The sequence below is a fragment of the Porites lutea genome, chromosome 5, assembly GCF_958299795.1.
Source record: "Porites lutea chromosome 5, jaPorLute2.1, whole genome shotgun sequence".
NCBI classification, from domain to species: Eukaryota; Metazoa; Cnidaria; class Anthozoa; order Scleractinia; family Poritidae; genus Porites; species Porites lutea.
Window position 1 is genome coordinate 2321303 of NC_133205.1, and position 27300 is coordinate 2348602.

At 37.6% G+C, this 27300-nt stretch overlaps 3 protein-coding genes across 4 annotated transcripts; 1 reads left to right on the top strand and 2 right to left on the bottom strand.

Moving 5' to 3' along the window:
• Window positions 1–560: 560 nt before the first annotated feature.
• On the top strand, window positions 561–8348 carry LOC140936441 (quinone oxidoreductase-like). Of its 2 annotated transcripts, XM_073385915.1 has the most exons (9): window positions 561–645; window positions 678–820; window positions 3753–3905; window positions 4596–4759; window positions 5216–5267; window positions 6154–6303; window positions 6739–6840; window positions 7178–7273; window positions 7725–8348. In XM_073385915.1, the coding sequence occupies exons 1-9, from the start codon at window positions 642–644 to the stop codon at window positions 7884–7886; spliced, it is 1026 nt and encodes a 341-aa protein (XP_073242016.1). In that variant the 5' UTR covers window positions 561–641; the 3' UTR covers window positions 7887–8348. The 2 variants fall into 2 exon arrangements, with proteins under 2 accessions (XP_073242016.1, XP_073242017.1); XM_073385916.1 differs by having other exon boundaries at window positions 580–820; window positions 7725–8347.
• Window positions 8349–9294: 946 nt separating this feature from the next.
• On the bottom strand, window positions 9295–14773 carry LOC140936805 (uncharacterized). Its single transcript, XM_073386305.1, has 5 exons — window positions 14756–14773; window positions 13709–13825; window positions 11907–12984; window positions 10287–10361; window positions 9295–9969 (listed from the first exon to the last, which is right to left on the bottom strand). Exons 1-5 carry the CDS (start codon window positions 14771–14773, stop codon window positions 9656–9658), a joined length of 1602 nt encoding a protein of 533 aa, XP_073242406.1. The 3' UTR covers window positions 9295–9655.
• Window positions 14774–16731: 1958 nt separating this feature from the next.
• On the bottom strand, window positions 16732–25113 carry LOC140936806 (uncharacterized). The gene is made up of 5 exons (XM_073386306.1): window positions 24573–25113; window positions 20243–20355; window positions 18208–19603; window positions 17750–17818; window positions 16732–17478 (listed from the first exon to the last, which is right to left on the bottom strand). Exons 2-5 carry the CDS (start codon window positions 20306–20308, stop codon window positions 17165–17167), a joined length of 1845 nt encoding a protein of 614 aa, XP_073242407.1. The 5' UTR covers window positions 20309–20355; window positions 24573–25113; the 3' UTR covers window positions 16732–17164.
• Between the last annotated feature and the right edge of the window lie 2187 nt (window positions 25114–27300).

The window sequence follows — 27300 nt, forward strand, 5'->3', positions numbered from 1 at the left end:
AACCCTCATAAAATGGGTATAAATCAGCTCGGGGACCACACAGGAAAGAAGAAGCGCACAACTTTAATTTGGGAAGGTCAGTTGTTCTAAACAAACAAACATTTACCTTGTAAACAGAGTATGGATTCTGATGAATCAACGTACGGAAAGCGTTGTATCCTATTACTTGGATTTTTATTTCAGTTGTATCTTGGTACTTGTGCGCGCGCTATTTAATTTTGGGCGCGTGCATTTTTTATTTATTTAAGTTGCGTGTAAAATTTAGTTTTGCTTTGCGTTATTTTCGTCACTTACATGTGTTGTCCGCGACTGTGCTCACACGGTGGGTGGCCCCTCCTAAAATGTTCTGCAATTGGTATAGGATTTAATGGAGCCGAAACCAATGGTGGAATTGCACGCATTTTAGGCATCCTACTGATGAACAGTTGGGACACGTAGATATATTTTTTAGCAACTACTTTAATTTGCAGTCTGTCTACTTTGAATTGGGAAAGACCGCGGTCACCGGCCACGGCTAGGGGACTTGGTGCAAGTTGCGTTACAGATGGACCCATGGGGATTATGGGAACGTGAGTCACACAAACGGCGCGAAGTTGCAATGGGGAAAAGTCACACTTCCAAAGGTTTGTGCACGTTGCTGGATGAAAGAGAAACGTGTGATAGCATTTATAACTCATAATTGCTTGACGTAGATCGGTACATTTGCATTGTAAGCGCAGTAAATTTCAATATGAGAGCTATTCGCGTATCATCTTTCGGTGGACCTGAAGTTTTGAAGCTTATTGGCGATGTCCCAGTTCCCATTGTTTCCAAAGGACAGGTGAGATTTTGGTAAGATGTTCATATAACCCCATACATTTATTATGCATACATTCTTAGACCTTATTTATATTGACTATGTGTGGGAAAAAGTATCAAATTGCTGCATGTATAATAAATGTAGGGGGTTACCGTATTATTTTCTCGAATATAGCCGTCCCTCGATTAATCCCCTTCCTTGAATTCTTGTTTTGCAACCACTTGACTAGGCGGCCATGTTGGGGGTCAAAACAATAGAATTTTTTCTCAAAGAATTTCCGTGAAAATAGAGTTTAGTTCCCTGAGGAGAGAAATGCTTTTGTTCTTGATCACCAACATGGTCACCGTGACGTCACATGCAAACCGGCAATAATCGCCCCACTTTGACCATAATATTTAAAATACAGTAAAAACCCACATATAAGATCCTAAAATTTAAGAACCTGTTAGGCTAACATTTTCATTTAAAACCCCCTTTTGATAAGAACCTACCGTAAAATTCCGAAAATAAGCCCTGTGGCTTATATTTTTTAAAGGCCCTTTTTGAGGGGCTTATTTTTGGAGGGGCTTATCTACGGAGGGAAAGTTGCATTTCAAAATCAGTTGGGCTAGTCTTATAGTTGGAAGGAAATTTATCATTTTTGCTTTGTTTACTTTGTATTTGAGGGCAATTTTCCAAGTACAAGCCCCCGGGGGGCTTATATTAATTTGGCGGGGCGATTTAACAGAGGGTTTTTTGCATTAGCGGTTTGGGGGGCTTGTATTTGGAGGGGCTTATACATGGAGAGGCTTATTTTTTGGAACTTAACGGTATTTAGCCTAAAATTTCCAATAGGTTCTTATTTTACAAAAATGAAGGCAGAGAAGAAAATACAGCCAGAATAAAGTTCAAGTCTAGGTTTCCCTCAGTAAGATTCAAAATATAACACAGCATTTTATGGACACTGCAGCACGAAAGACATGCATTCTAGTACTTTGGAAGAATAAAATTACTGCATGGTTATCATCTAAACTGTATTCTAGACAATTATTTAATTCAGCAACATATTCCATATCACATAGTAGTAGTTATCTGGGCTGATCACTGGTACCCCTATCAAATTAAGAACCTATTTAAGAACCTAAGTAGCCTAAAAGCCCACTAAATACCATTTCTCTAAGAACCTATTTAGGCTAAGTTGGAAAAATCTGGGTTCTTATATGTGGGTTTTTACTGTAGTCACTTCCCTCGAATAATGGCCTCCCCACCCTTCCCCTACAGCAGCATATCTGAAGTTTGAAGCTGAAGTCAGTGAAGTGGAGTCTGATCCAACAAAACTGATAAGAGACCAGATTCAAGCTCAGACGCCCAGGATATTGACATTGAAAATTAATTAAGGAACCAAATCTGGAACTCTTAAAAAGCCCATGTTCAGTTTATTTGATGTGATTATTTTCTTATTTAATGGGATGATAAAACAAAACATTTATGTGTTCAGTTTATTTGATGTGATTATTTTCTTATTTAATGGGATGATAAAACAAAACATTTATTAATGACTTCCAGTGAACAATATTTGAAATAATCGCCTCCCTCGAATAATCGCCCCGTTCTAGCGCAAAAAAAATAACTGCCCACGACTATCAATCAAGGAAATACAGCATACGAAAATCTTACCTTGTCACACATTCTCAAAAGTAAAGGTTATCAGAAACACTGAGATTTATTTAGCCTCACCAATAAATTTGCACTGCAAACCATGTGTACTGTGGTGGCTTCTAGTTTTGATTCTCCCACCCAATCCTGGGGTGATTTGAATTTGCAGAAGGAAGACTACATATTTTTCCAAGTCATCACAACTGAAGCTTAGGTTTAATAAAGTCAACTTGAACAGAAAAATAAAATTAAATTCAGTATTGCCAGCCAAAACTGAATCTTACAAAGTTTCTTACATTGTGCCAAAGCTTTCTGAAATTTTGTTGAAAGATTAAGTCAACACTTAATGTCCACTTTATCCGGATAAAGTGGTCCATATCCAGAGGTGGTCCCCTTTGACTGGTCTGTCTTGGCTGACCAAACCTTGATGTTCCATTGTCAAAAAATATTGTTCCCAATCCCACTTAGAAGTGAACAAAACACGGTTGAAATGCAAATGGAATGCTTTGTTCCAGTTGGAAATCTTGTTTAAAGTCAACAGTGTTGTTCCATTTTCCCTTGATTATATCCTCCCAGGTCTCTGATTTTATGGATCACTTATAAATTTAAATATGGTCCCTTGTCATGGAAAAGGGTGGCATTTTACATTGTTATATAGCTGGAAATTTTTTCCCAACAGGGCACACTCTCATTGGTTACTTGGAGGTCACATGACATCTAACAATGAAACTATTTCCCGCCAAAATCTCTGAGTTGGAAACATTGCAATATCTTTGACATCAGTGGGTAACACTGCACTATTACCTGTAAATGTTGACTGCTTACAACATTTATTTTCATAAATTTGTACACGAAAAAGTTTTTCTTTGTGGGCTGTATAACAATTGCCTCGAATAGATGGGGAAACATGGAGATTCTCGGGAACAAAATTAACTGTTTCTCTCAGGACCAGTTATTAAGTGTTTAATGGTTGCCTGGCATCACTGGCACACATTACTATTACCCATGGGTATGGTCAGTGGTCTTGGGACAACAAAATTTTGGAGGACAGATATAGTTACTGCACAAGGACACACTATGAACTCTTGGGATGTTTCATAGGTTAATGTCCTTTTCTGGGCAATCATTAGTATCATGTGCCAACTTTGGCACTTTAACTTATACAGTATTATGGGCAGGGTCAGATGGGTCAGTGAGTTGCTTCACTAGTCTCAAGATATCAGATAGCTGCTAGCACTTTTTTTGTTCCCTGATAGGTATTGATCAAGTGGTTTTTAGTGCTCAAGTCTCTTAAAATATATTCATATTATTTCTGTAGGTACTGGTTAAGATAGGAGCAGCTGGTGTTAATCCTGTTGATACTTATATCAGAACTGGAACTTATGCAAGGAAGCCAACACTACCCTACACACCAGGTTCTGATGGAGCTGGGGTCATCCACAGTGTGGGTGAGGGTGTTAAACAAATTAAAGTAAGATCACTGAATGATATTTTTTGAAACCCCAATTCAGTCTTAAATACATTGAAGAATTAACATCAATCTTATTGTTTAACTGACTAGTTGGTTCTTCGTTTTGCTGAGACTTTCCTTTCAAGCCTTTCACCTGCTTCTTGCATGTAGCAGTTTGCTTTTTTGCCTCTGTCTTTCTTTTTTCTTATTACTCATTATCTTGTTGTTATTTTTATTTGGTTACAAGGCAAAGGTGGATAGATATTAAGCCAAAATTAAATCCATAATAATAATAATTGTAAAATTCATAGAATTAATATTAGTCCTATGGCAGTGCTCTGCCAATTTAACAATTGTCCATCCGAATGGTAACTCCTTAGAATTTCTTCGAAAGATCAGTATTGTTAGACTGACAAAATCTCACCATAACTGGCTTTAAGGGAGAAATTACCACAAAGACGTGGGATTGTTTTGTGGTTTTGAAGGTGCAAATAAGTAAAGAATAAACAGCCTGCTTAGTTTTTATACTTTGCTTTATCCCTAGCTAGTGACCCCAAGAATTTCTTATCATTATGGTGGAAGGGCCTGTGGATACAACTGTATGGTTTCATCTGGTTTTTTTTTTAAGTATGCTATCAACTAGAAATTATTTTGTATTTCTTAAATCTTAGTTTAACAACATCTGTTTTTTTTTGCTCATTTCTGCATCAGGAAGGTGACCGTGTGTTTGTAGGTGGGAGCATATCAGGGACATATGCTGAATATGCTTTGTGCAATGCCACCAGTGTTAATCACCTCCCTGAAAGCATTTCATTCAGTCAAGGAGCAGCCATTTACGTGCCTTATTATACAGCTTATAGGGCACTATTCCAGAGGTACAGTCAGAAAGATTTTAATTTTGCAACAGGGGTGCTTCGGTGTTACTATGGTGTTGGCAGCTCTCTCCATCCCTCAAAAAATACTTAAAATATTACTTGCAGTATTATAATATAGAGAGCTGTTGATACAAAAGCTCTCAGCATAAATCTTTGTAATTGTATATTCTGTTGGTTTAAGTCACTTATTTTCCCGCAACCTCACTCTTTGTACCCTCATGGAATTCCAGATTATGGTAGGGGCTGGGCAGGTGGGGGAGATTCATGGGGGTTGTGAGAAGGAAAGTTTAACTGAAAAATGTAATCACTTAAATACCCTGCTTTTTTATTGCTGTCATAGTCAATGAAAATTGAAGTGAAGCAACACTTATTGGTGTTTATTTTCTTGTGTTAACTCAAGTTATCTTACCACAATAGTTATAATAATAATAATAGTATTATTATTATTAAATACAGGCTGCATGCCAAGGCAGGAGAAACAGTATTAATCCATGGAGCAAGTGGAGGGGTAAGTACATAATTTATGTCATAATAATTTATTATTATTCCGCTATATTTTTTGTGAGGTGAGGTTAATTTCAAGCTGGTCTTATTTGAGCAAGCTGAGAAGTAGGCAGGCTGACCTGAAGAGCTTTCACTACACCGTAACATATTACATTATTTTGATGTTGATGTGTTTTTCCACAGACTAAAATGCACCTTCAAATATTTATGTATTCGTTGGAAAAGTGAGAAATAGTATCAGTGCCACTATAAAGCTTGATAGTATTCATTAACTGTATGTTATCAGACAAGCTATGCATAGGCTCGCCATTCCCTGGCACTGCACCCAAGCACCCTTTCCCCAGACGAACGAACAAACGAACAAACGAACAACTTTTTTAATGTGTCAATCTTTTTGCTTGCTACACGTAGGCTACTAATCGGGGACACCTAATTGACAAAATCTTATCAAGCTTAAATGTAAAAGCTTAAATCAAAAATTCCATTAATAGCATAAAAATATTAAATAATAATTAATTATCATAATAAAATAGTATACAATCTAATTAATCTAAAGTAAGTGAGAGTTTTAAATTAACAAACAGAGTCTCAAGTATTGCACATGAGAGTGTTTGCCATATTTCACAGTATTGAACCTAGGAATAAAAAAGTCTGGATTTCGTAGGTTGTGGCTAGACAATAATACGTTGAAACGATGGCTAATATTCCCAGTTATTAACTTAAATTTCACTGTGTACATAAGGATTACAATATCCTGCAGGCGCCTGTTTTAAAGACTTGTCATTCGTGCACTTGTAAGTAGCTCGTTATATGAGCATATCCAGTCACAAAACACTGATCGTCACTTACATAGTATGTAAATCTGAAGGGGATGGTTTCTTCATCTATAGGTTGGCTTAGCAGCAGTGCAATTAGCAAGGGCTTATGGAATGAAAGTTATTGGTACCGCGGGAACAAGTGAGGGTGAAAATGCAGTAAAGAAGGCTGGAGCTTCGTTGGTGTTTAACCACCGACAGGATGGATACGTTCAAAACATTCTGGTACGGCTACTGTAAAGTGAACTGAGTGTTAAACTCAATAGAGCGCTATGTATAGTTGCACTAATTTTTCTGAAGTAATGTCTTTTTGGATTGACTGATTTTCATGTCAAACTAGGGTTTCAGAGGAAATGGAGATTCCATGTCTTTTATTGGTTTTCCACTGTAGCGCACGACTGTAGTTGAAATAGGTGCTGCCACAGGTTCATACAAACTGAGACAACCTGTTGTATCTAAATGCAATATTGTTTACCGAGGCTGACTGATGCTAGTGTGGGAGAGGGTGTGATACTGTTGTAATGGTATTAGGGGCGTACATTACGCCTTCCAAAAGAAGGAGCAGACGTACTTGGAGATACAACTGTAAGTGAGTAAGTACGAACGTAGTACTAAAAAATGTAATTATTACATGTCTTTCTCTAATATGTACATTTTTAGGATGCAACAGATGGTCAAGGGGCAGATGTTATTGTGGAGATGTTGGCAAATGCCAGTCTCACTAAAGATCTTCAGCTTGCTGCTGTGAAAGGACTCATAGGGGTATGTTTTCATATGAAGTGTTATTAAGATCATTTGTAGTATGTCATCACGTAGGGAGTTGGTGTTACTATTTAAAACGCTGTTTATCACAGTTTGCGTCGTGCTTTATTTCAGAAGAAATCGCAGCAATACGTGAAAGTTTTAAAAATTCTCTGCTTGCACTGAAAACTAGAAACGCTTCACCCGTGTGTACCCCCTATTGGCTCCGAAAACGCCTTTCCCTACCTTTGCCAGATTGGCCGTATCCGCTAATAGACATTCCTAGTTTCTTGTGCTTTCTTGGCTGCTGCTTTTAAGCTACGGTATTTTTTGTTCATTTAGCCTTGCCTTTCTTCAGGTTGTAGGCAACAGAGGAACAATTGAAATTAATCCAAGAGAAACCATGGCTAAGGAATCTAGTATCATTGGTGTTATGCTGGGTCATGCTACTGAGGTAACATGAAGTCACTCTTTTCCGTTACCAGTTGAAATTAAACCTGTGTAACACTGTGTGATTTTTTGGAAGAATAGGAGGCATGTGCCTTCACTTTATTGACTTCAGTCACTCTGTTTTGCTCTCTTACTTGATTGATTGATCACCTGATTTTTTGACATACGGAATCAAACTGTGTCACAACGTGAGGCGAGAGACCACCAAACTTAGTAAGCTAAGTAGTCGCTTGTGAGACGATCCAACTACAACGTACGAGACATTCCACTAGGAACACTAAACTTGGTATTTCTAATGTATAGTTACATTTGGTGGTTCCACTGTATTAAAATAATGCAGATTTTCTTCTACTGTTCGCTTCAGACTGGATTTTTGCAACGCGTACCTCTTATTGGTCCGAGACTGCTATTTTGAATCTTGATGATAACATTTGAGTTCTTTATCTCTGTTAAAGGAAGAGAAGCAAGAAATGACAGCTGCTATTGAGGCAGGACTGCAGGCAGGATTTTTGACTCCAATAGTTGGACGGGAGTACCAATTGAGCCAAGCTGCGGATTCACACAGAGATATCATAGAAAGCCAAGGGGCAAAAGGGAAACTAGTCTTGATACCTTGATAGATAAGTACCTTCCAGAGACAGAGTTCACTGGTTAATGATTCCTCGTTAGTTTTTTAAATGGTAATATGACCACAATCAAATTGCGTGCAAGGCTGGCAATACGGCAACAGAGTTTTAGCATCGGCGCGCGACGAGAAGGCGTCATTTTATTTATTTTTCTGACGAAGATATGGTGTTAAAGCACAGTGTGTGGTTCCTTACAGTATCTAATTGTAGGTAAAGAATTTCAGGTAGAGTTATGATCATTACGTTACACACGTAACTGTTTTCACGTATGTAATTGCCTGTATGTTATTTTGAAATAGTAGCTAATTTGATAACTGTCAAACAGTGACCTACCATACCATGTATGTGTAATTTGAGACAGGATATGTTCTTACATGCCGTTTATTCATGGTACATCAACGTATTGAATCACGACCTAGACCGAGAAAACAGCGGACATTTTGCGACGCCACCACTGGTTTCCCAGCGAAATAACGTCTGATGAACGAGTGCAGAAATTCCCTACTGTTGACGTGTCACTACCCAGATCTGGCTTGTGCTTTTGATTGGTTGAAACAGTTAATTTTTCCCTTGCGGCACCACCAATCATAAGCGCTACCCAGATCTGGGTAGTGGCACTTCATCAGTATGGAATTTCTCCAGTCGTTCCTCAGACGTCATTTCGCGGAAAAACTGATGGTGGCGTCGCGAAAATGTCTGCCGTTTTCTCAGGCTATGAATTACCCACCAATGCCTTTTACCTAGTAACAATAGTAATAAATATTTTGAAAAAAGCTAATGATCAAGGTATAATTATATTGGTTGTTTCATTTTCTTCAATCATTCACGCTTTTGTGTTCTCATTTGTTGGTTGCTTCTTTTGTCCACACTCGTTCTTCCTTTATAGGGAGATTTGTAATCTTCGAACTTAAGTACGTGTTCATCGCAAACATTTTGAAGTTTAGAAATGACATCATTAGAGAGATTTGGAATCACATTTACGGTAAACGGCGATGGTGATACTATCCACGTACAGTAGAACAACAGAGAAAAATAGCCTATAGTTTAGATGCAATGAAATTACAACAAAGTACAAGAATAGACAATCTTTATTTATACTGGGTGGCCCAGATATTATGTCTAGAGCCGAAATTCATTGGGGCCTTGTTAAGATAGCCAAGACTGTTAAACAAATATATGTACAGCTTTGCTGATACAATACAAAAATAAAAACAACAGCCAAATCCAATCTCTTAAACTTAATACTTTTGAAGCCCAGTAGATAAACAACATTCCCACTTCTTTTGGTGAGAGCGCTGAACGTGTGGTTTCATCTAACTCAGTTTTCACACCACTTCTACTTAAAGTAGAGGTCCTGCTTGAGGGAACCAGAAGCAAAAAAAAGTACAAAAAATAACCACCATCTGATCCATTACAAAACATGGCCACTTGAGGCTAGAACCTGATCATCATTTAATTGGAAGAATCTGGATCAGAAATTCAGCACTGATAATTATACTCATTATGGCAAAAACTAATTGATCCATAACAAAACATGACCAGTAAAAACTAGAACATGGTCATCGTTTAATTGGAACAATCTGGATCGGAAATTTAGCACTGATAATTATACTATTATGGCAACCACTAATTGATCCATTACAAAACATGACCAGAACATTTACATGGATTTCGAATATTCTGCAACCATATTTGAAGACAAGAAGACCCTGGAAACGAGGTTGAGCATGTCCAGCATGTGATATCTCTGAAGGTGAATTTTAATGTCTTTGATCTCTGTAGTATTTCTGTATAATTAAAGCAACATCACTATAGTTTACATTTGGGCTTCTTAAAGCATTTACAAGTTCAGCAACAGTTCTACTTCGAGTACCAAGGAGCCTAAGCAATTCTCTAGTAGGACTTCCTCCAAGACTCCTGAATTCGTTTTCCAAATTTTTAAGAACATCTTGGTCAATTTGAAATTCTATACCAACTTTTTCCCAGCCGGGTAATCTTTCTCCATTGCGGCGATAATCAAGTTTTAGAGCAATTTTACCCTCAAGGTCCAAGGGTATATCCCCCAGATCGAACCCTGAAATAAAATGCATCTTTCATTTAACAAAGATTATATCAATGCATCGTGGACATTAATTTCTCTTGCAAACTAAGTTCCATTACTATAAACAACTAGATACACAACATAATAGGTACAGCATGCTACCTAAGTTATCATATTGATGTTAATACTGATATTAATGATGTCTAGTTTGAGAATTACACACGTCGAGCAAAAACATGTTCATTAAAAAAGCTCATTAGTAACAATTTAAAGTGGACGTTTCAGATTGGGATGTAAATGGTTGCTTAGGGATGCACCCCAAAGAAAAAAATCAACAACTCTTTTCTTACCTTCGAGGCTAGCAGTATCTGAATCTACTTCAGCCATACCGTCACCGACAGGAGCGACTTGATAAAAGTCACTGACTGATTTCAAAGAAACAAGAACATTGTATGAGGACAGCTAAAAAACACTGCAGATTCTTTTTTTTGTTAACCCATTTCAGCAATGAACAGGCGTTAAATCATTTGAACTTTGTGTTTCTATAGAAGCTGCGTGGCTGTTGTTCTTTACATTGAAAATTTAGCTGCTTAATGTAAACCTCCTCCACCCTAAACCATAGTTAATCCGGTATGTTTTACTTAAGAGTGACCTGTTCATGATTGCCTGGTCTCCTTCAAAGCAGCATGACAGGGTTAACTCCTATAACAACTTTTGAACAAATATATCAGTTCTGGACCAAAGAATTAATGTCAACGCTTTTTTCCTACCAGTAGATTGCTAAAACTGTGCTATAAATTTGGTTCTCATTATTTTTCTAATTAATTTACTTAAGTTATTAATAACATTGATATTCCTTAATCCATTTAATTATTTAGCCATGACATTTAAATAAGCAGTTTTTGAGATATTTACTAGGATTCCATTTTTTAAAAAAGATAATATGAATCAAACGAGTTTGTAACTTAAAGTTTGTCAGTGTTATCTTTCAGAAACAAGAAAGAGCAATCTCAGAGAGAATAATCTAGGATATTTTCTTTTGTCAGGGAAAAATTGTTACAGTCGTTGTTTACAATGTACTAAATGTGATGATTGAAATAAACTATTTATGTTACCAGAAACTGGCCTTTCAGTTTAGGTTAAAAATTATTTTAATCAGTAATTTTTGGAATTTAAAGTAAATATGATTATTAATTATAGTTCTCTTAAAGACTTTACTTCGCCCATCATTTTTTAAACACAATACTATAAACTTTGCAGGTGCAGCAGATTTCAGATTTCAAGAAAGATCCCCCAACAAATTATTTTAACTGATACCTACAACAGTTAAACAACAATCAATGGTGCATTTGACTAAATGTTATGATCTAGAATTTTCCGTAAATTAGACCTTCTTTATTTTACAGAGAATAAACTATAATTTGTGAGCTGATTAGGTATCTATTCCTTGTATATAAATCATTAGAAGGTTGTAGGTAAGGTTTCATTGATGTATGAAAACATGTAGAAGAGATGTAAAGTATGATTCAATAATAATAATAATCAAATTACAATTCGAAGGTTTGAAAAATCTGACTGTTGATTCATATCTTCGTTTTGAAAACGTTATACATCGAAATCGTTACAGTCTTTTTTTTTAAATCAAATACAAGTTAGTCTAGTGGGCTGAATGTACTGGTCAAGATAATGTTACTTATAATAAGTATTGTAGTATCCTTACCTAATTCTGAAATTGACTTATAATTTTAAAAGTGTTTCTTGTTGTTGTTTTAAATATTGGAGTGACTAGAGCGATTTTTAATTGCTCTAAGAAATGACTGGTGAAATTTGCAAGTTAGAGGTTAAACCATGTAAACACATATTTTTTATTTTCTTTTCAACTTTCCCTCCTGTTTGTCTCTTAGTTATTCTCATGGGTAGGGAAATATATTTCTCCTTTTTAGTGAAATGATTTTAATTATAATTCTTACCTGATGGAAGTTTTGAGTAGTTTATTTTTGGTGAGTATCCTTCACTTTTGAAACAGTTGAGACAAAATGAAATTTTACAACCACTTCTTTGGAGCTGTCCAGGTTGTGTTCTCCAACAAATACACGTGACAATCACTGCGATGAAAAGTAGAACAAGAGCTACTATGACTCCAATGGCAATCAAAATAATCAGCAATTTCTTAATATCCGTGAAATAGCTTGAATTTAGTGGCTTTGTTGGCTGTGTATTCTTTTGCTCAGAGGCAGTGCCTACATTTTCATCTCTGGGTTTAGTAACAGGTAAGCTCGAATTGGATTGGTAAGGACCATGACCGTGAAATGTTTCTGCAATGATGGGTTTTGAGTTGTCAGTCTGGAATCTGACACCTGATGCTTCCTTCGCAGGTTTATTGATGGAAATATCTTCTTTCAGAAGTGTTCCATTGTCCTTTTGTTGTACTCCTGATTTTTCTGTAAGGGACATTGTGTCCTCTGAGGGTGTAGAGTAGATATCTTGATGTGCCATTCTTATGTGCCTTTTTCTACCAGCTGAAGTGGTCAGTGTGTACATGATGTTTACCAAGTTTTGACCAGGGGTTGGTTTATTTTGGATGTATTGGAGGCAACTTGTTATTCTACACTGCTTTAAATAATAGCATTCTAACTGGGCAGATCGTCTTCCCCCACAACAGCTGGAACATTTCTTGCAGGAATCGACGGACCAGTTAGCCTGGTAGAACCCCCGAGGGCAGTCTCCACATTGGGTGTCTCGCTCCGGTGTGCAGGGCTTGATGGTATTTCTTGGACTACAACTCTGACATTGCTTGCATGCACTATGGCCAACTTCTTCCGAAACTGTTTCGGAAGAAATGCAGGCTGTGCAGAAAATAGGAGTTTCTGGGAATATAGCACTCCCACAGGGTGGTGTAAGCTCTTGTCCGACAGGACATTCTGGACAAATTTTGCACTTGTCGGTGATATTTCTCTTATTCAGAAGCCTATATGATGATGGTGGACATTGAATGAAACCATCAGGAAATTCATCGTTTTCTTGAGGCAGTTTCCACAGGCACCATAGCTATACACATAGAAAATATAAGAAATTCAACGGTTGATTTTACTAGTTTTACATTACGCAATACGGCCTATTTAAATTTTGTTTTTTTTTCTTTTGGTGTGTATGTTTTCTTATTTGGGTTGCAATTTAAAATCTATGCACATAGATATATTTGTCCAATTAGTTGTTTTTGGCAATTGCTCTGGTGGCAAGAAATCTGATGTATGTTTCTAATTAAAAATGATCCATTATAAATTAAAGGGATAATAAAGTCTCAATTGTCCTTTAATGATTCTGCTCCTTAAGTGTGCATTTTCAGTATTTTCTGTGAGTAAACGTTTTCAGGATATCATGATCTGTTGTGTTAAAGCTTTTCATGGAGGAATTTAAAAACCGATGTGACAGAATGTCTTAGTTAAAGTTTATTTTAAGCTTTTATTTTAAGGAATTAATAAAGGTTAAAAATATCTACAGTAGAAAAGACTAGAAGTATTTGTGCGTTAGAATTTTCTTTATTTAGCCGAAGTACTTCTCCTAGGAAGGAATCTTCGCTTGATGACTCTGGTTTATAAAATATAAATTCAAGAATTACAATACTATTATACTCGTGGTTAAAATTCTTAAAAACCTTAAACTAATCGTTGCATTTTTACGGCCGAAGTAGATATGCAACAAAAGTGTATCGGTACTATATAAACTCTTGTAAACTGTCATATTTTATACGAACTAGGACAAAAATACTTACAAATCCAATGAAGGCCACCACTATAACAAACGTTTGAATCGTTGACAGGAATCTAGATAAGCTAATTCTTGGTGTCTCAAATTGATGAAATGGTCGATTTACGTCAGCAGGCTTTGCCTAAAGAAGTCAAAAGCATTTAAAGTTAGCATTTTATACAAGTGCAGGGACATAACATTCGCACATAGTAAAGGTGTCTCCAGATACTTATAATAGAGAAGCCATTAAAGTCAAAGAAAATATTACGCAACTTTAGTTATATAATTTTACTACATATGGTTTCCTAAGTAAGGCTTGTCTTGTGTGACCATCTCGTGAGACACGATATTGATCAATTGAAAGTCTTCAAGCAAAACATTTTGCTTGACTTAAGCTAAGCATTTTTTGTGGAAGCAAATTCCCTTGTTAGTCTCTAATAAAGAAAAATTATGCAGTGGTACATGTCAAAACAATTAGAAATATTGCATGCTCATTAAGTAATCTAAATTGTGCAATATGACGCTACAGTATTTTCAGACAACAAAACTCATATTCAATATGATTATTATTCAAAATATTTTGTAATGTTATTTTTGTTATACGGAAATGGTAACTTTTCTCCGTCGCTATCTTTGACGCTTGTGGTGCTTCGATGAGGGTAGCCGGCGGCTAGCGTATTTGAGGTACGAGGGTACAAAGCTCATCTCTCTGGATAACATATGTTTCCGGCATGTATGGTAATTTGAGTAGCTGTAATTTTTTCCTACGGAGATACTAATATTTATACTAAAGCAATTAGCGAAAACTCTCATTGATCCACTAATCACTATCAGCAAACATTGCATTAACTCAATAAATGCGATCTATCCGTGTTATTTAGCCCTATATTATGCGTACGAAAATATCATGTTTCCATTCTTGGATTCTCGTCTGTCGCAAAATTATGTTGTATATAGTGACTACTATTTCGACTGACGCCTTCTTTGCAAAGTTTTTGTTTGAACTGTTTGGTCCTTAACACCTCGCTAAGAATTATCTCACTCACGAAGGTTGCAGTTAACACTATATTACCTTGAAATGCCTTCCCATTTTGATTTTTCGAGGTGAATGTTTCAGTAATACTCAAGTTGAGGAACCGGTCGATTGTAAATATTTTGGTCACGTGAATTATCTGTCAGTAGTTTCCAGTTCCCAACACGGCCAGGCTGATAAGCGGGGAATCCCCACGGAAGTCATTCAAGGCGAACTTTTCTTCAATACTAGTAGCTATATACTAGAAGTTTCCTTCCATGTCAAAGTGAGCGCTGGCCAGGGGAAAGCGATCAGTTTTGGTGTAGGGGAATTCGAAAATACGTAGAATATATATATATATATATTTTTTTTTTTCCACAGCTTTATTCGGGTACTCCTCTTGTAATATACAACATAAATTTATAATACAACACGAAAGAAAATAGAAAAGAAGCAACAAGAAGCAAGGTAGGTGCAACGAGACTAACGTCCCATGCGAGGCACCGCCCCTAGATTATGACCAAGGTTAAAATAAAATAAAATGAATACTCATTCGTACAAAAAATAAAATAAATTACGAGTGGCATGGGCACTTAGGGACAAGTGTCCACGTGCAGGGGTAATTGATTATTAATTAGCGAGCAAAAAGTTGAAAGGCAGTAGGCGAGGAAAAACTGGTTGGGGACGCTAGCTTACAAACATAGTTCCATAGTTTGACGATACGGTTAAAGTACGAGGCCTGAAAAGTTGATGTTTTGCGAAAGGGGGTGCGAAGATTAAAGGAGTTACCTAGTCTTGTACGATCATGGGAAACAAAAGATACATAATTCCGCACATCTAAATCGGTACTAAAGTAAAGGCATTTATAAAAAAAACCTTAAGTTCACGATGTAGAGAAAGTGGAAGTAAGTCTAGCAAAGTCAGCCGCTCTTTGTACGACGACTCGTCTCTGCGCGTGCGTAAAATCCACCTGCTTGCACGTCTCTGCACCTGTTCCACCTTAGCATTCAGAGTAACGTAAGCGGGCGACCAGACTTGGGTGGCGTAACACAGCTGTGACTTGACCAAAGACAAATAAAGTGAGCGCCTAGCAGAGACGCCAGTTAGCAGGGGACAAGTCCGTTTAAGCAAACCAAGAAGCTTGTTTGCTTTCGCAGTGATAGTGTGGATTTGTGAGTTTTAAGAGAGCGTACTAGTTATGATGACGCCAGGATCTTTTTCTTAAGATCGATTCAAGAGCTCAAGGGTTGTGTCTTATTATATTAAAAAGTTCGGGCTCGTGCTTGGAGGGTGGAAATGATGGGAGCTGTGTGATTCCTCATTAACGTCATTTCAAGTATTGCCGACACTAAGATTGTGGTGTCTTTAAGGCGTATTATAATAAGATTTCTTCAAGTATCCTGGCCTAAGATCTCTTGAACATCCTCCCACAAACACTCTGTAATTGAGAGTAAACAAAATTTTTAAAAAACTGAATTGCCACTGAGATACGGATTGCCATAGAAACGCCATTTAATAAACATGAAGGATAAATCTGTGGCAGAGAAGCGTTCCTTGTTTAGGCAGTATATAATTTTTTTTGTCTTTTTATGTACGTTCTTATTTGTGTCGTGACCCTCCTGCGTATGCGTCATTTATGCAGTAGAATTTAATTCAAGTAGCTTTGTTGTCATCTTTGGTTTTTAACTACGTAATTCGGGTTTGTTGGCCCCTTCATGTCTATTTGCGCCGCGTGTTTATTTGTTGTGAAGTGGAGACAAGATTTAAATCTCTATGTAAGAGTAAAGCTTTTTATGCCTTCCTTCCCTCACCCTCCAGCTGCCCCGTCAACATGTCAGTTATGTACATAACGGGATCATTACCTAGTAAGCTCGTTTACTCGGCTCATTTATAAAGAGAAAAAAAAAACAGCGTATGAAGTAAAATGGCTAGCGACAAGGTCAGAGGCCGCCTTTATTAAAATTCAAAACTTCATTGTGTTAAGAAAATCAATATAAAATCAATATTAGCCCAGCAAAGGCAAAGGAACAAAAAACTCAAACCTTGTAGGATTTAGTAATACATGCTTCGATGTCTAACGAAGGTTCAACCCCTGTAGGGGGTATTATTAAAATTCACCATCTTTGAGCCCTATTTCGAATTCGAAAAACGCCATAAAAGCCCTTTTCGATAAGAAATATTCCATTTATGCCTGACGTGTTATAGTTAGATTATAGACAACTTCAATGATTTACAAACACAAATCAAACAAAGGTAACGATGCGTATATTAGTATATATAATACCAGCCATGTTTTAACAATTGAGTTTTGAGACTTAAAAAAACGATAAGATTTGTCTATTAAAAAAATTTAATCATAATCATTGACTAAGCAATCGATACTCAAAACAATGCCCCTGTCTTTAAACCCAATAACTCAATTCAAGCGGGGTCCCCAGTCCTCAATAAGGCTGAGGAGCTCAGAGAATTTCATACTCTTGTTACACGACGCCTTATTGATGCAGCCACATTATCAAGTTGTAGTTCAGGTGCTTGGAGCACATCTATTAGATATGAAATTGTCTTCCCTTGGCTTCCTAACTTTTCAAGAAGTCGCTTTGTTGGACTTCCGTTTGGCCTCAGATACTCAGTCTTGAGGAACTTAAGGTCATGTCCTGAGATTCCTGCCGCGTTTCCCACTTTTACCCAGCCATACTCATTGTTGCCAGATCTGCTGTGTGGTACGTCCAACCTCTTTACCAAAATATCTTCCAGGTCTGGAGGAATTTCACATAAATTGAGGTCTGCAAACAAACATATTTCGATCATGGCCAGGTAGAGCTAAATCCCTAATGCGGGAAATTAACATATTTAGTTATATGAAACGGTTAATTTCACTGGTTTATCTTCACTGGCTGTTATTATCCAAACCCTGACTTATCTTGTCGAAAGTAAGCCGCCAAGTGGCCACGACAAACGAATGAGGAAGTAACAAAATTTTTATTTGGTAAAATAACAAAATGAGACTAGAAAGCTTTACTAGCATTTAGAATTGCATAATGTTTTGATTCTCACCATCCCCAATCTGGATAGCCGCATTTTGATCCATCGGCTGTATAGTGACCTCCTCATCAGATTGATAGTCTATTTTGATAAATTAAAGGAGCATGTCAGTAATTGCTTAGGCTTCCTCTGATATACTAGAGTTAAATCTGCCGATTATTCTCCTTCGTTTTCCAAAAATTTGCAAGAGGACTCCAATGACAATGAACCACGTGCCGCTGGATGTCTGAGTGGATTTGAATGTATCCGAACCTTTCTCAAATTTAAATCGAGTTTAAAAAGCGAACCTCGCGTAACATTGTTTTCGCTGAAGTGAATGAAGTGGAAGGCGAAGTAAAAAATTAATGAGGTGGATGAAAATTAAAAGAATGAAAACTTTGAATTAACACTGACAATTGAAAAAAATTGAAATGTGAATCATTAAATAATAGTAAATTTCTTTCATATAATGAAAACGATAACTGGGTAACGAGAGGTTAATAGAAATTTTACGATAATTGTTAATGCCCAGGCGCAATTGACAGTTTGTATCAAGAAAATGGAAGAAATACCTCGAATTTGTGGTTCTTGAGGTTCTTCTTTTTTACTCAACTTTCTGTAACCTTTTTGTTGGCGACGAACACATCCTTTACCAACAAGGTACATAATAAGAGCTATTAAACCAAATACTACTAAGCCAGCAATTGTTCCCGAAAAACTGCTCAGAAAAGAGGCAGCACTTGGAACTATAGACTGCTCTATCACTGCTTTTGACGTCGGAGGTATGTTATTGGGCGTGGGTGGAGGAATCGCCCAAGCATTTTGTGCTGTTGACGGAGTCACACTTGGTGGGACAATTGCAGGGATACGACGTTTATTTTTCACCGCAGTATCGTTGTTAAAGGTTTTAATCCCTCTTTGATGTTCCGGCGTGAGTGGCACAGACTCCCCTACGTCACTGTTAGGTGCTTCAGGGGGAGGCACACGAGGTTTAAACGTTGTCACAACTAGCTGCTCTTTCTCTCTCTTCACAACCCCTCGAGGTTCGAGAATTTCTGGACTTGGGGTGTCAATGTTTTCTTTACCGCCTTCAAGAACGTTTGTGGGACTTAGCATTGATTGTAAAACCTGGAGGTCTTTCCCGTCGATATCCCTATCTAAAGCTGAATTAGACCTAACATACTTTGTTTCGCTGGGTGTATAAGTGTCATCGTAATTCTCTTGATGAATGTCCCGTTCACTTCTCTCTGAATGCGTAGGTTCTTCAATGTTAGTTTTAACTGTGCTCTCAATTTTTTTAGTTACCTTTTGTTTGACTCTGTGTCGCCTGGTCAGTTTTAACACCGACGTTTTATTCCAAGGGGTTCTCATTGTTCTAGCAACTAACTTTTGTAACTTAAAACTGTGGTATTTTTCTTGAATTGGTGTCACCTGGGAACAATTTCCAGGACATATCCTTGAGGTTAGACAATTCTTTTGTGCAACAGAATTTTCCTCGCAGCATAAAGAGCAAGGTTTACAAGTGTTGGTAGTTTCATCGTCATAGTGCATATAGGGGCACTCCCGGCACCTTGCGTTGGTTTCTATAGTACACGAACTCAGGACCTCTTTTGAGCCACAGTCTGTGCAGACTTTGCACGTTGCGCTGTCGGCTTTATCTGAGTAGGTACCTGCTTTGCATGGTACACAGTCGCCAACTGCCTTGCGAACCATTGTAGAGCCACATGGTGGCGAGGGCTCCTCTCCCGCAGGACATGTGGGGCATTCAATACATCTGACTCTATTTTTATTGTCATCAATTGTGTAGGTTTCTGGAGGACACTTGTCCAGTCCATCTGGATAGAACGCTGCGCTGGCGTTTTGCAGATCTTCCCATAGGGCCTTCGTCTGCATGTACAGAAAAGATGCATGTTTTGATGTTAGAACCAGGCTTCTTAGCCGTAAGCTGTAGCTTACATGCCTTTCCTTATAACTAGGGCATTATATTATCAGTTTAGATTCATGAGGTGGCCGGTCAATTTACATGGCTTTTTTGGTATATGTGACAAATCAGTACGGCAATGGGTAAAACTAATTCATACTTGGTAGAATACATATAACGGCTTTGGTCAAGTTTGTGCTCATGTGTATTGTGGGTTTATGATAAATCCTACTGGCACAACGTTTGGTTTTGCTAAATAAACCACGGCCCGCGGCGGCCCAGTTCTGATTTTCCACAGATATTTGTCGAGCGTTTAATTTACGCGCACGCACAGTAATGCATCGGGTATGTGCGTGAATTATGGATGATGGTGTTTGAATCCGTTTACCCTTTTAATCATTTCAGTCCTTTGCAATCTATGTATTCGTCTGTTTACAGAACCAGACAGCATTGGAAAGGAGAGAGGACTTTCATTCTTAAACGATATATTGAGTTATTTTCAAACCACAGTTTGAAAGTGAAAATATAAGTGGTCTGAGACAGACTGGTCCAGAAGTTAAATCTGCAGATCTCATTGCTGACACATGATCTAAAAAATGACCTACCCAAGTCAAGAAAACAAACCCAACGGTAACCAACAGCTTAAAGAGTTCTACATCCAAGTCCTCCATTTTTTGTTCGTGCTATGCTAGGCGGAAACTGCGTCGTAGTTTTAATCCTGCCATGGAAACAACTGATAACAATCATCATCATCATCATCATCATCATCATTACTATAATCCCCAAAATTAGATGATTGGTGTAATTAATGGTAGCAGTACAGAATCTACTTGAAAAAGTGACACGTGAAACCGTGAATAGTATTGTCATCATGTCAGTATATCCTGCTTAATTTAATTTTGAGTAGATAAACTCTGTCTTACCTCCAACATGTTTGTTTTCAGAAGACAGTAAAAATTAATAGGGTATTGTTAATACCAAACCACAAAGATGACATCATGATTGCAAACATATCGTACTTTACGTATAAGAAAAACAGTGTATGTACCCTTATTTCCCTTACAACGTAGCGTAAGTGGCTTCACAGCTTTAAAAGATACCACAGTTTTGTTTGTTCCTGCAGTACAAATTGAAACCCCAAAACTGCTGAGAAAGTGACGGCCTCTGGAAAAGAGAACTAGTTTTTCCCTCCTTACCTTTCGAGCCTGAAATTTGATCCCCTTCGTTGGGTAAGACTAATCTGTGGAACTGCAGACCGCGGAACCGGCGGAAACTACGGAAGCTTAAGAAATGACTGTTTCATTACAACTCCCTTTGGCTAACGTGATAAAATAATTAGTTGCAATTAGTTTTTTTCAATAACTGGGCGATTTCTCAGCCGCTGATTGGTCGAGAGCTATTGTCGATAACAGTACAGTCAGACCATGGAAAACTGTTGTCGATTTCGGTTCAGGATCACTGACCGAGGGCTCTGGTTCCGAAACAGAAAGTCCTCGAATACTACGTCAAGGTGTCCCTCAATGATGGTATCGATCACTGAAATTGATGTTCTTTATACTAATCTTACAGCCGAACATCAGTACCTCTTACGTTCATCATGTCCAGTCACCCCTTACCCACTAAACGAGCTTTTCCATTCAGCGTTGCCCTACGAATACGACGTATATGTTCCTCCAATTAACGAGACGTACAATCTCGGTCTCCTCAACCAGGAGATACAACGTGTTCATACTATCGCACACACTCACACAAGCGACTCACCCACACGTATCCCTCTAGTTGTCGGATACCACCCGGCCATTCGCTCAATATCGTCTCTTTTTCACAAGCACATTTACATTCTCTCTCCTCCCAAGTTTGTGCTACTTTGTTTAAATCCATACCTCTCGTTACCTTGGTACGTACTAACAAGCCGGAAATTCTTTAAGTGGACTTCCCGTTCAGAGCCAGAGCTCTCGGTAAAATGTTATGGTGTTATAGACTTTCCAAAGTCCTCTATTTTTCCGCAGGATCATCGAGAACGAGCGCTATAGGCGGCCATCTTGACCGGGTCCGGCTTGAACTATACTTAAACGGCGGGGGAAGGTTTGGGAACCCTGAGGCCCGCTCTCTCGGTGGTACATTTGAATCCACTTACAAAATGGCTGCCAGTGAAATTAAAGTGAGCGCTCGATCTCGACGATCTTACAAAAAAGGGGACTTTGAACAGTCTATCAATGTTATAATTGATTGTAACTAATTATTTCATCACTTTAACTAAAGGCAGTTGTAATAAAAACAGTCATTTCTTTGGGTTCCGCCGGTTAGGCGGTCTCCAGTTCCGCAGATTAGTCTTACCCCCCCTTTTTTTTTGTTTCTACTTAGTTCGCTTGTCCACGGGCTCGTTCTTAATGAAAAAGGTAAAGTGAGTTTCCAGAGTATTATATTGTTCAGTTCGATCATGGAGGGTCATCGTGCTCGATGCTCGAAGTAGTTCTTGATCGAGGGTCTGAATGGGGGGGGGTCCACTTGTCGGTTGTCGGTTAAAATTCAGTTACTTTGTCGGTAGTCAGTTAAAGTTTTCGATCTTTGTCGGTAGTGGGTTAAACTTTTTGATTTTTGTCGGTTGTTGGAAAATCTCAGTTCGTAAGTAAAAGCGCTTGTTAATTATTAATATTTTTTATGTATTTCACCCAGTTTCAAGACTTTGATCCCTAAGGAAGGAGTAAAACTTGTAAGAATGCATCATTTGATTGCACTTAAACTTCATTAACTCTTGTTTGTTTATGCAACATGATCGTTTATTTCACCATTGTTTGCCAAATGAATATCATGAGTACTGATAGAATCACCAAACCTTTTGTTGTAAATGCGAACTTGGTTCCACTGTCGACTACAGGGCACAGTAAAAAGTAGTAATTAATTTAATATAAATTATTATATAAATATAAATTGTTCTTAGGGAAAAACTGCAAGGGGTTACAGGCTGCACATCTATACCTTAAACCTTTAATGTTTTGGCTCTAACAAGCATGTCCTTTGCCATATTTTCCTTTCTCAAAGAAATAACACTTTAACCCTCGGACGTACAAGGGGTGGGGGGGGGTGGATGCCACCCCCCTAACGTTTTTCTGGGATATTTCCAAGAGGATAAAACATCAACACTTAACGTTTTCAGTAGATGGTCGTTTATCCCTCGCACGCATTTTGAGACAAGTTCAGCAGTGATGATCAGTTTCTATGGTTACGAAGTATGTTGGCATGATGTAATAAGTAGCAGGTGGTCAAGCCATTTTGAGAGAAAACGTATGTTTTTTTCCAACTTTTTTCAATAACAAAAGTAAATGTTGTGGTTAAAATCATGCAAAGTGCTTATTTATGTGTTATTATTCATGTCAAGCAATTACAAAAAAAAAAGATGGCGACCATTGTTGGTGACGTCACAGGTCTCCAGCAGCGCCACCATTCATAAAATATACCTCATCTTGTTAAGAAGATCAAAGGCTTTTCAGTGAAGGCAAAATCGCTTCGAAATACTGCAACATGTCAAAAACTCTGGGGAGGGGCAGTGGCGGATCCAGGGGAGGGGCCTGGGCCTCTTATCTCAGGGTCTGGATGCGTCTTTACGTCAATGATAGCTTTTTCTCATTTTTCGTTGAATGTTGTGTCTTGGTATCCAACCGGGTCTTAAAGGATTGTCTCAGTGTCAGATATTTCGGTCGTAAATTTCATAGCCAGTAGAGCAGTAGGGTGAAGTAAGTTTACTTGTTCCGTGAATTTGAAGAAATCTACGATGTCTGGTTTACTTATGTCCCATAGGGAAAAAATATCATCTATGTAGCGTTTTCAAACAGTTGGTTTAAAGACGGTTTTGCTTAAACTTTGTGTTTCAATATATGCGGCCATGAAAATGTTGGAAAGGAAACTGCTGTTTGTGCTCATCGCGGTACCGTGGTTTTTCCATTAAACTGGAAAGAACTGAAAGAACTTTTCGACCGAAACAAGAAACGTTCAGTTTTTTCACCTTTGTCTTTTCAATAAAATTTATTAAGTCGGTAGCATCTTTAAGGTGTGTCTTCTGTGATGATGATCAGTTAGTTGTAGTAATGTACCCGTATCAACAAAAGAGGAAGTTCTTTCTGTTAGACCATCTGATGAGTCATAAATTTAAAGAGGTTACTTCCTAACGGCTAGAAAAAAATGCAAAATGCTCTTTTTTCTGAAAACAAATATTGGTAATGTCAGCCCATGTCGGTAGTCGGTTAATTTTTTTCCCGTCGGTAGTCGGTAATTTTTTACTCGTTTTGTCGGTAGTCAGTAATATTTTTCGCCTTTTGTCGCTAGTCGGTTAACCCCATTCACACCCTCTTGATCATGCGTTCGACATTGCAACATGTGTGTTAAATTGAGCAGCATCACAACTTAACCATTTTTTTTAACATCTTCATTGTACTGAAAATGTTTTGTCAGCAGAAGAATCTTCCATTCAATTTATCCATCGTAATTTGATGACCTAGGACAATGTTTTTCTGTAATTTTGCATTTCATTCAAAAACTCATTAATAATTCATAGTGAAAACACGCAAGAAATTAATGTTTAATGAGTGTCTGTATATCTGATAAACACACGGCTAAACTTTGAACTTTACGTCCAATTTGTCAGAACAAAATAACTCCAAATCTAAATATTAGTGCAAGAATGAGTTGATCTATACTAGAGATTTTGAAGCCGTTCAAGAAACTCTCAGGTGTAAAAACTCTCTGTTTCACTTGGAGTATTTAAAACTTTCGCGTCGATAGTGCGTTACAATATTTTTCACAATGTCGAAATATTGTATGCAATATATCGATCATGCCAATGCAAGCATTTTTGAATGAATATTTCAAGTATTATAACTTCATTGAGTATTAAATTATCGTATTGTGACCCGAAAGGATACAGATATAGAAACTTACCGCGAAACAGACACTGACGGGTTCAAATTCTTTCTTACTGTTGTGTCGACTGATAAGGATTTCAAACAGTATACATGCACTTCCTCGTCACTTTCCGCCTCGATTTCGCACAAAAACACATTCAAGTGGATTGATGAAGATATTACACGAAGGTCCAGCACGGTTTCTTCGGAATCAGAAAAAGCTAATGTGGACTGTATAACAAGCAACTTTGTAAGCAAAGAATCTTCATTTTCCGGATCAGCTGAGATACAAGTATTTCACTCAGTCGAGGCTAAGTCGTATATTCACGTCACCTAGGTACTTAATGAAGTCACTAAAAAACCAAGTTATGGTTAGAAACACGTTTGAGGTTTTGCATTTTGGAGGAAATTGACTTATAACAACCTCTATCAGGGGCATAATCCAACGAGAATGTAGTTCAAAACCACTTAAACATTGCATTGTTAAACGTATTTTAGTATTTAAACGGTAGATATGGGAAAATTTTTATCCCCTAAAAATTTTTCATCTGTTCGGATTTCCTAGCTGAAAGTCTAGTGATGCGAAAACTATAGGGATCAAAACTTACCTTTTCGAAAATTTTAGCCAGAAAAAAGGCTTCCGAACATTCTAGGTGACCTTTTTAGGGTAAAAATCCGTTAAAAAAGGGCAATTATACCATTTTTTTGACGTTCGAAAATCCTAGCAGCGGCGGGCAAGCAAGAACTGATTTTGCAACAATTTTTCCGAAAATTCTAGATCTCAAATCGTCTTCCGAACGGATATTTTCCTAAAATTGACGTTGGGTGCCCCTGCTCTATGAATATAGTAAAACTACTATGCTTACATTGCACATGAACGACATGCAAAACGTGAAGTTTATGCCATTTCTTTCGGAATTCAATCAAACAAAACAGTTTGAGATTGATGACGGACTTTGTCCTTAGCTGTGTGTTTATTGCCAGAGGGAAGTTTGTTGTGCCTCCATGTATACGTGAATTTGACGTTGTAAGCCCAAATTCGAAGATTACGTTTTAGGTGGAATGCCTTATGTAGGTTCTTAAATGTCTTGAATTGCATGTCTTAAGGTCACGTGCTGTTATTTTTCATGTTTTAATAACTACTAGGATTATTTTGTGTTGCATTGGTCGTATGTGCTTTTAAATATTCACTCATTGTCGTTAATCATATGTCAAAAGGAAACGGGGATTCCCCTGGTCCTGGTGTTCTACGTCACTAAACGCATATTTACTTACTTTACTTACTTAATAAGGGTGACTTTTTAAGGCTCAAAAAAACTAAAAATATCCAACAGGCAAAGGCCACGGCTATACTCTTTTATTATATAGACACGAGTGTTTTACTGGAAAATATACCACTCGTAAAATTCATAAAAACTACATCCGGGACCCGAATGGTTTATTTTCCAAAATCTCACACGTTAGTTTATCGATGACGTAATTTCGGTAATTTCCCTCTATTATTTTATCGATGTCTTTTTGTCTATATAATAAAAAGAACATTATACGGCGGCTTGAAGAAATGAATTTTATTTTCTCGTGGCATTAAAACAATATTTTACTCACTCCCTGCGCTCGTTCGTAAAATATTGTTTTGCCACTCGAAAATAAAATTCATATCTTCGCGACACCGTGTAATATCCTCTATATATGCTGCAAATGAATCCAACCTTATATTTCTCACTAAAACGTACGTACACGCGTTAAACTTCCCTATCGGTATTAATCCGCTAACGTTCTGATCACTCGATCTGCGCGCCTGACTGTGATGTCGCGTTTGCCCCTCGATTTGCCTAAATCTCAGCTATCATGTAATCTATACAAAACAATATTGATTGAGATCGTTGAAGAGTGAAAGGCAAAATATACTACTAATAAAAAAAGTTTCCAAACAAAACTTTGAAAACTGGAGCCATTTGTATAAACTGGCTTTTTTTCGGACGTTACTGCTTTCTTGTGACGTCATGCCCAGAACGCTTAATAGCTTTACGCTAGATGTAGCCTGTTACATCTCACGATAATGTTTTATGCCATTGGCCCTTTGTTTGATAAGATATATGATCCAGAAAATTGCATGGGATAATGGGTGAAATAAAAGTGGCTAGATGAAATTTTCTTCTTTTTTTCCCTACCGTTTAATCGTGCAGGATTAAATTAACTGCAAAAACCGTGGACGAAGATCGAGCTAGTTGTAAACGTTGGATCTCTAGAAAAGAGCAAAGATGGCCGCCGTATTGGATTTATTGAAAATCAGACTTACCAAGTAGAGATATGGAACATTTTTAAGCCTTTAAAGCAATGAAACAAAGAAACTACTTTACCTACACAGATTTATCGTAATTATTTTTGCTGTTGCTGTTGCCTTCTTTAATCTAAATGTCATCAGAGCACCGACAGCAAGCAACAGATTTCTTAAACGTTAAAAGCATTCCTCTAAAATGACTACTAATCAGCCGCACGAAACCCGGTAGAAGATCTGTTGGGTTTTACCCAATTTTTGTATTAGAAAAGCCTCCAATGTAAATTAAGCCCGAAGCGGACGCAACGTTCACCGTGAAAAAACATTGCGTCCAATTTCAAACAAAAGAAAAGGCTTCAACAGGCAGGAGAACGACGGGAAAACAACTTAATTATTGATAAGGTTATTTTATTCACAATTGATATAAAAAGTCCCGTCTCTAAAAGCATGAAACTATGTACATAGGAAGTTGTAAATCAGACCGCTT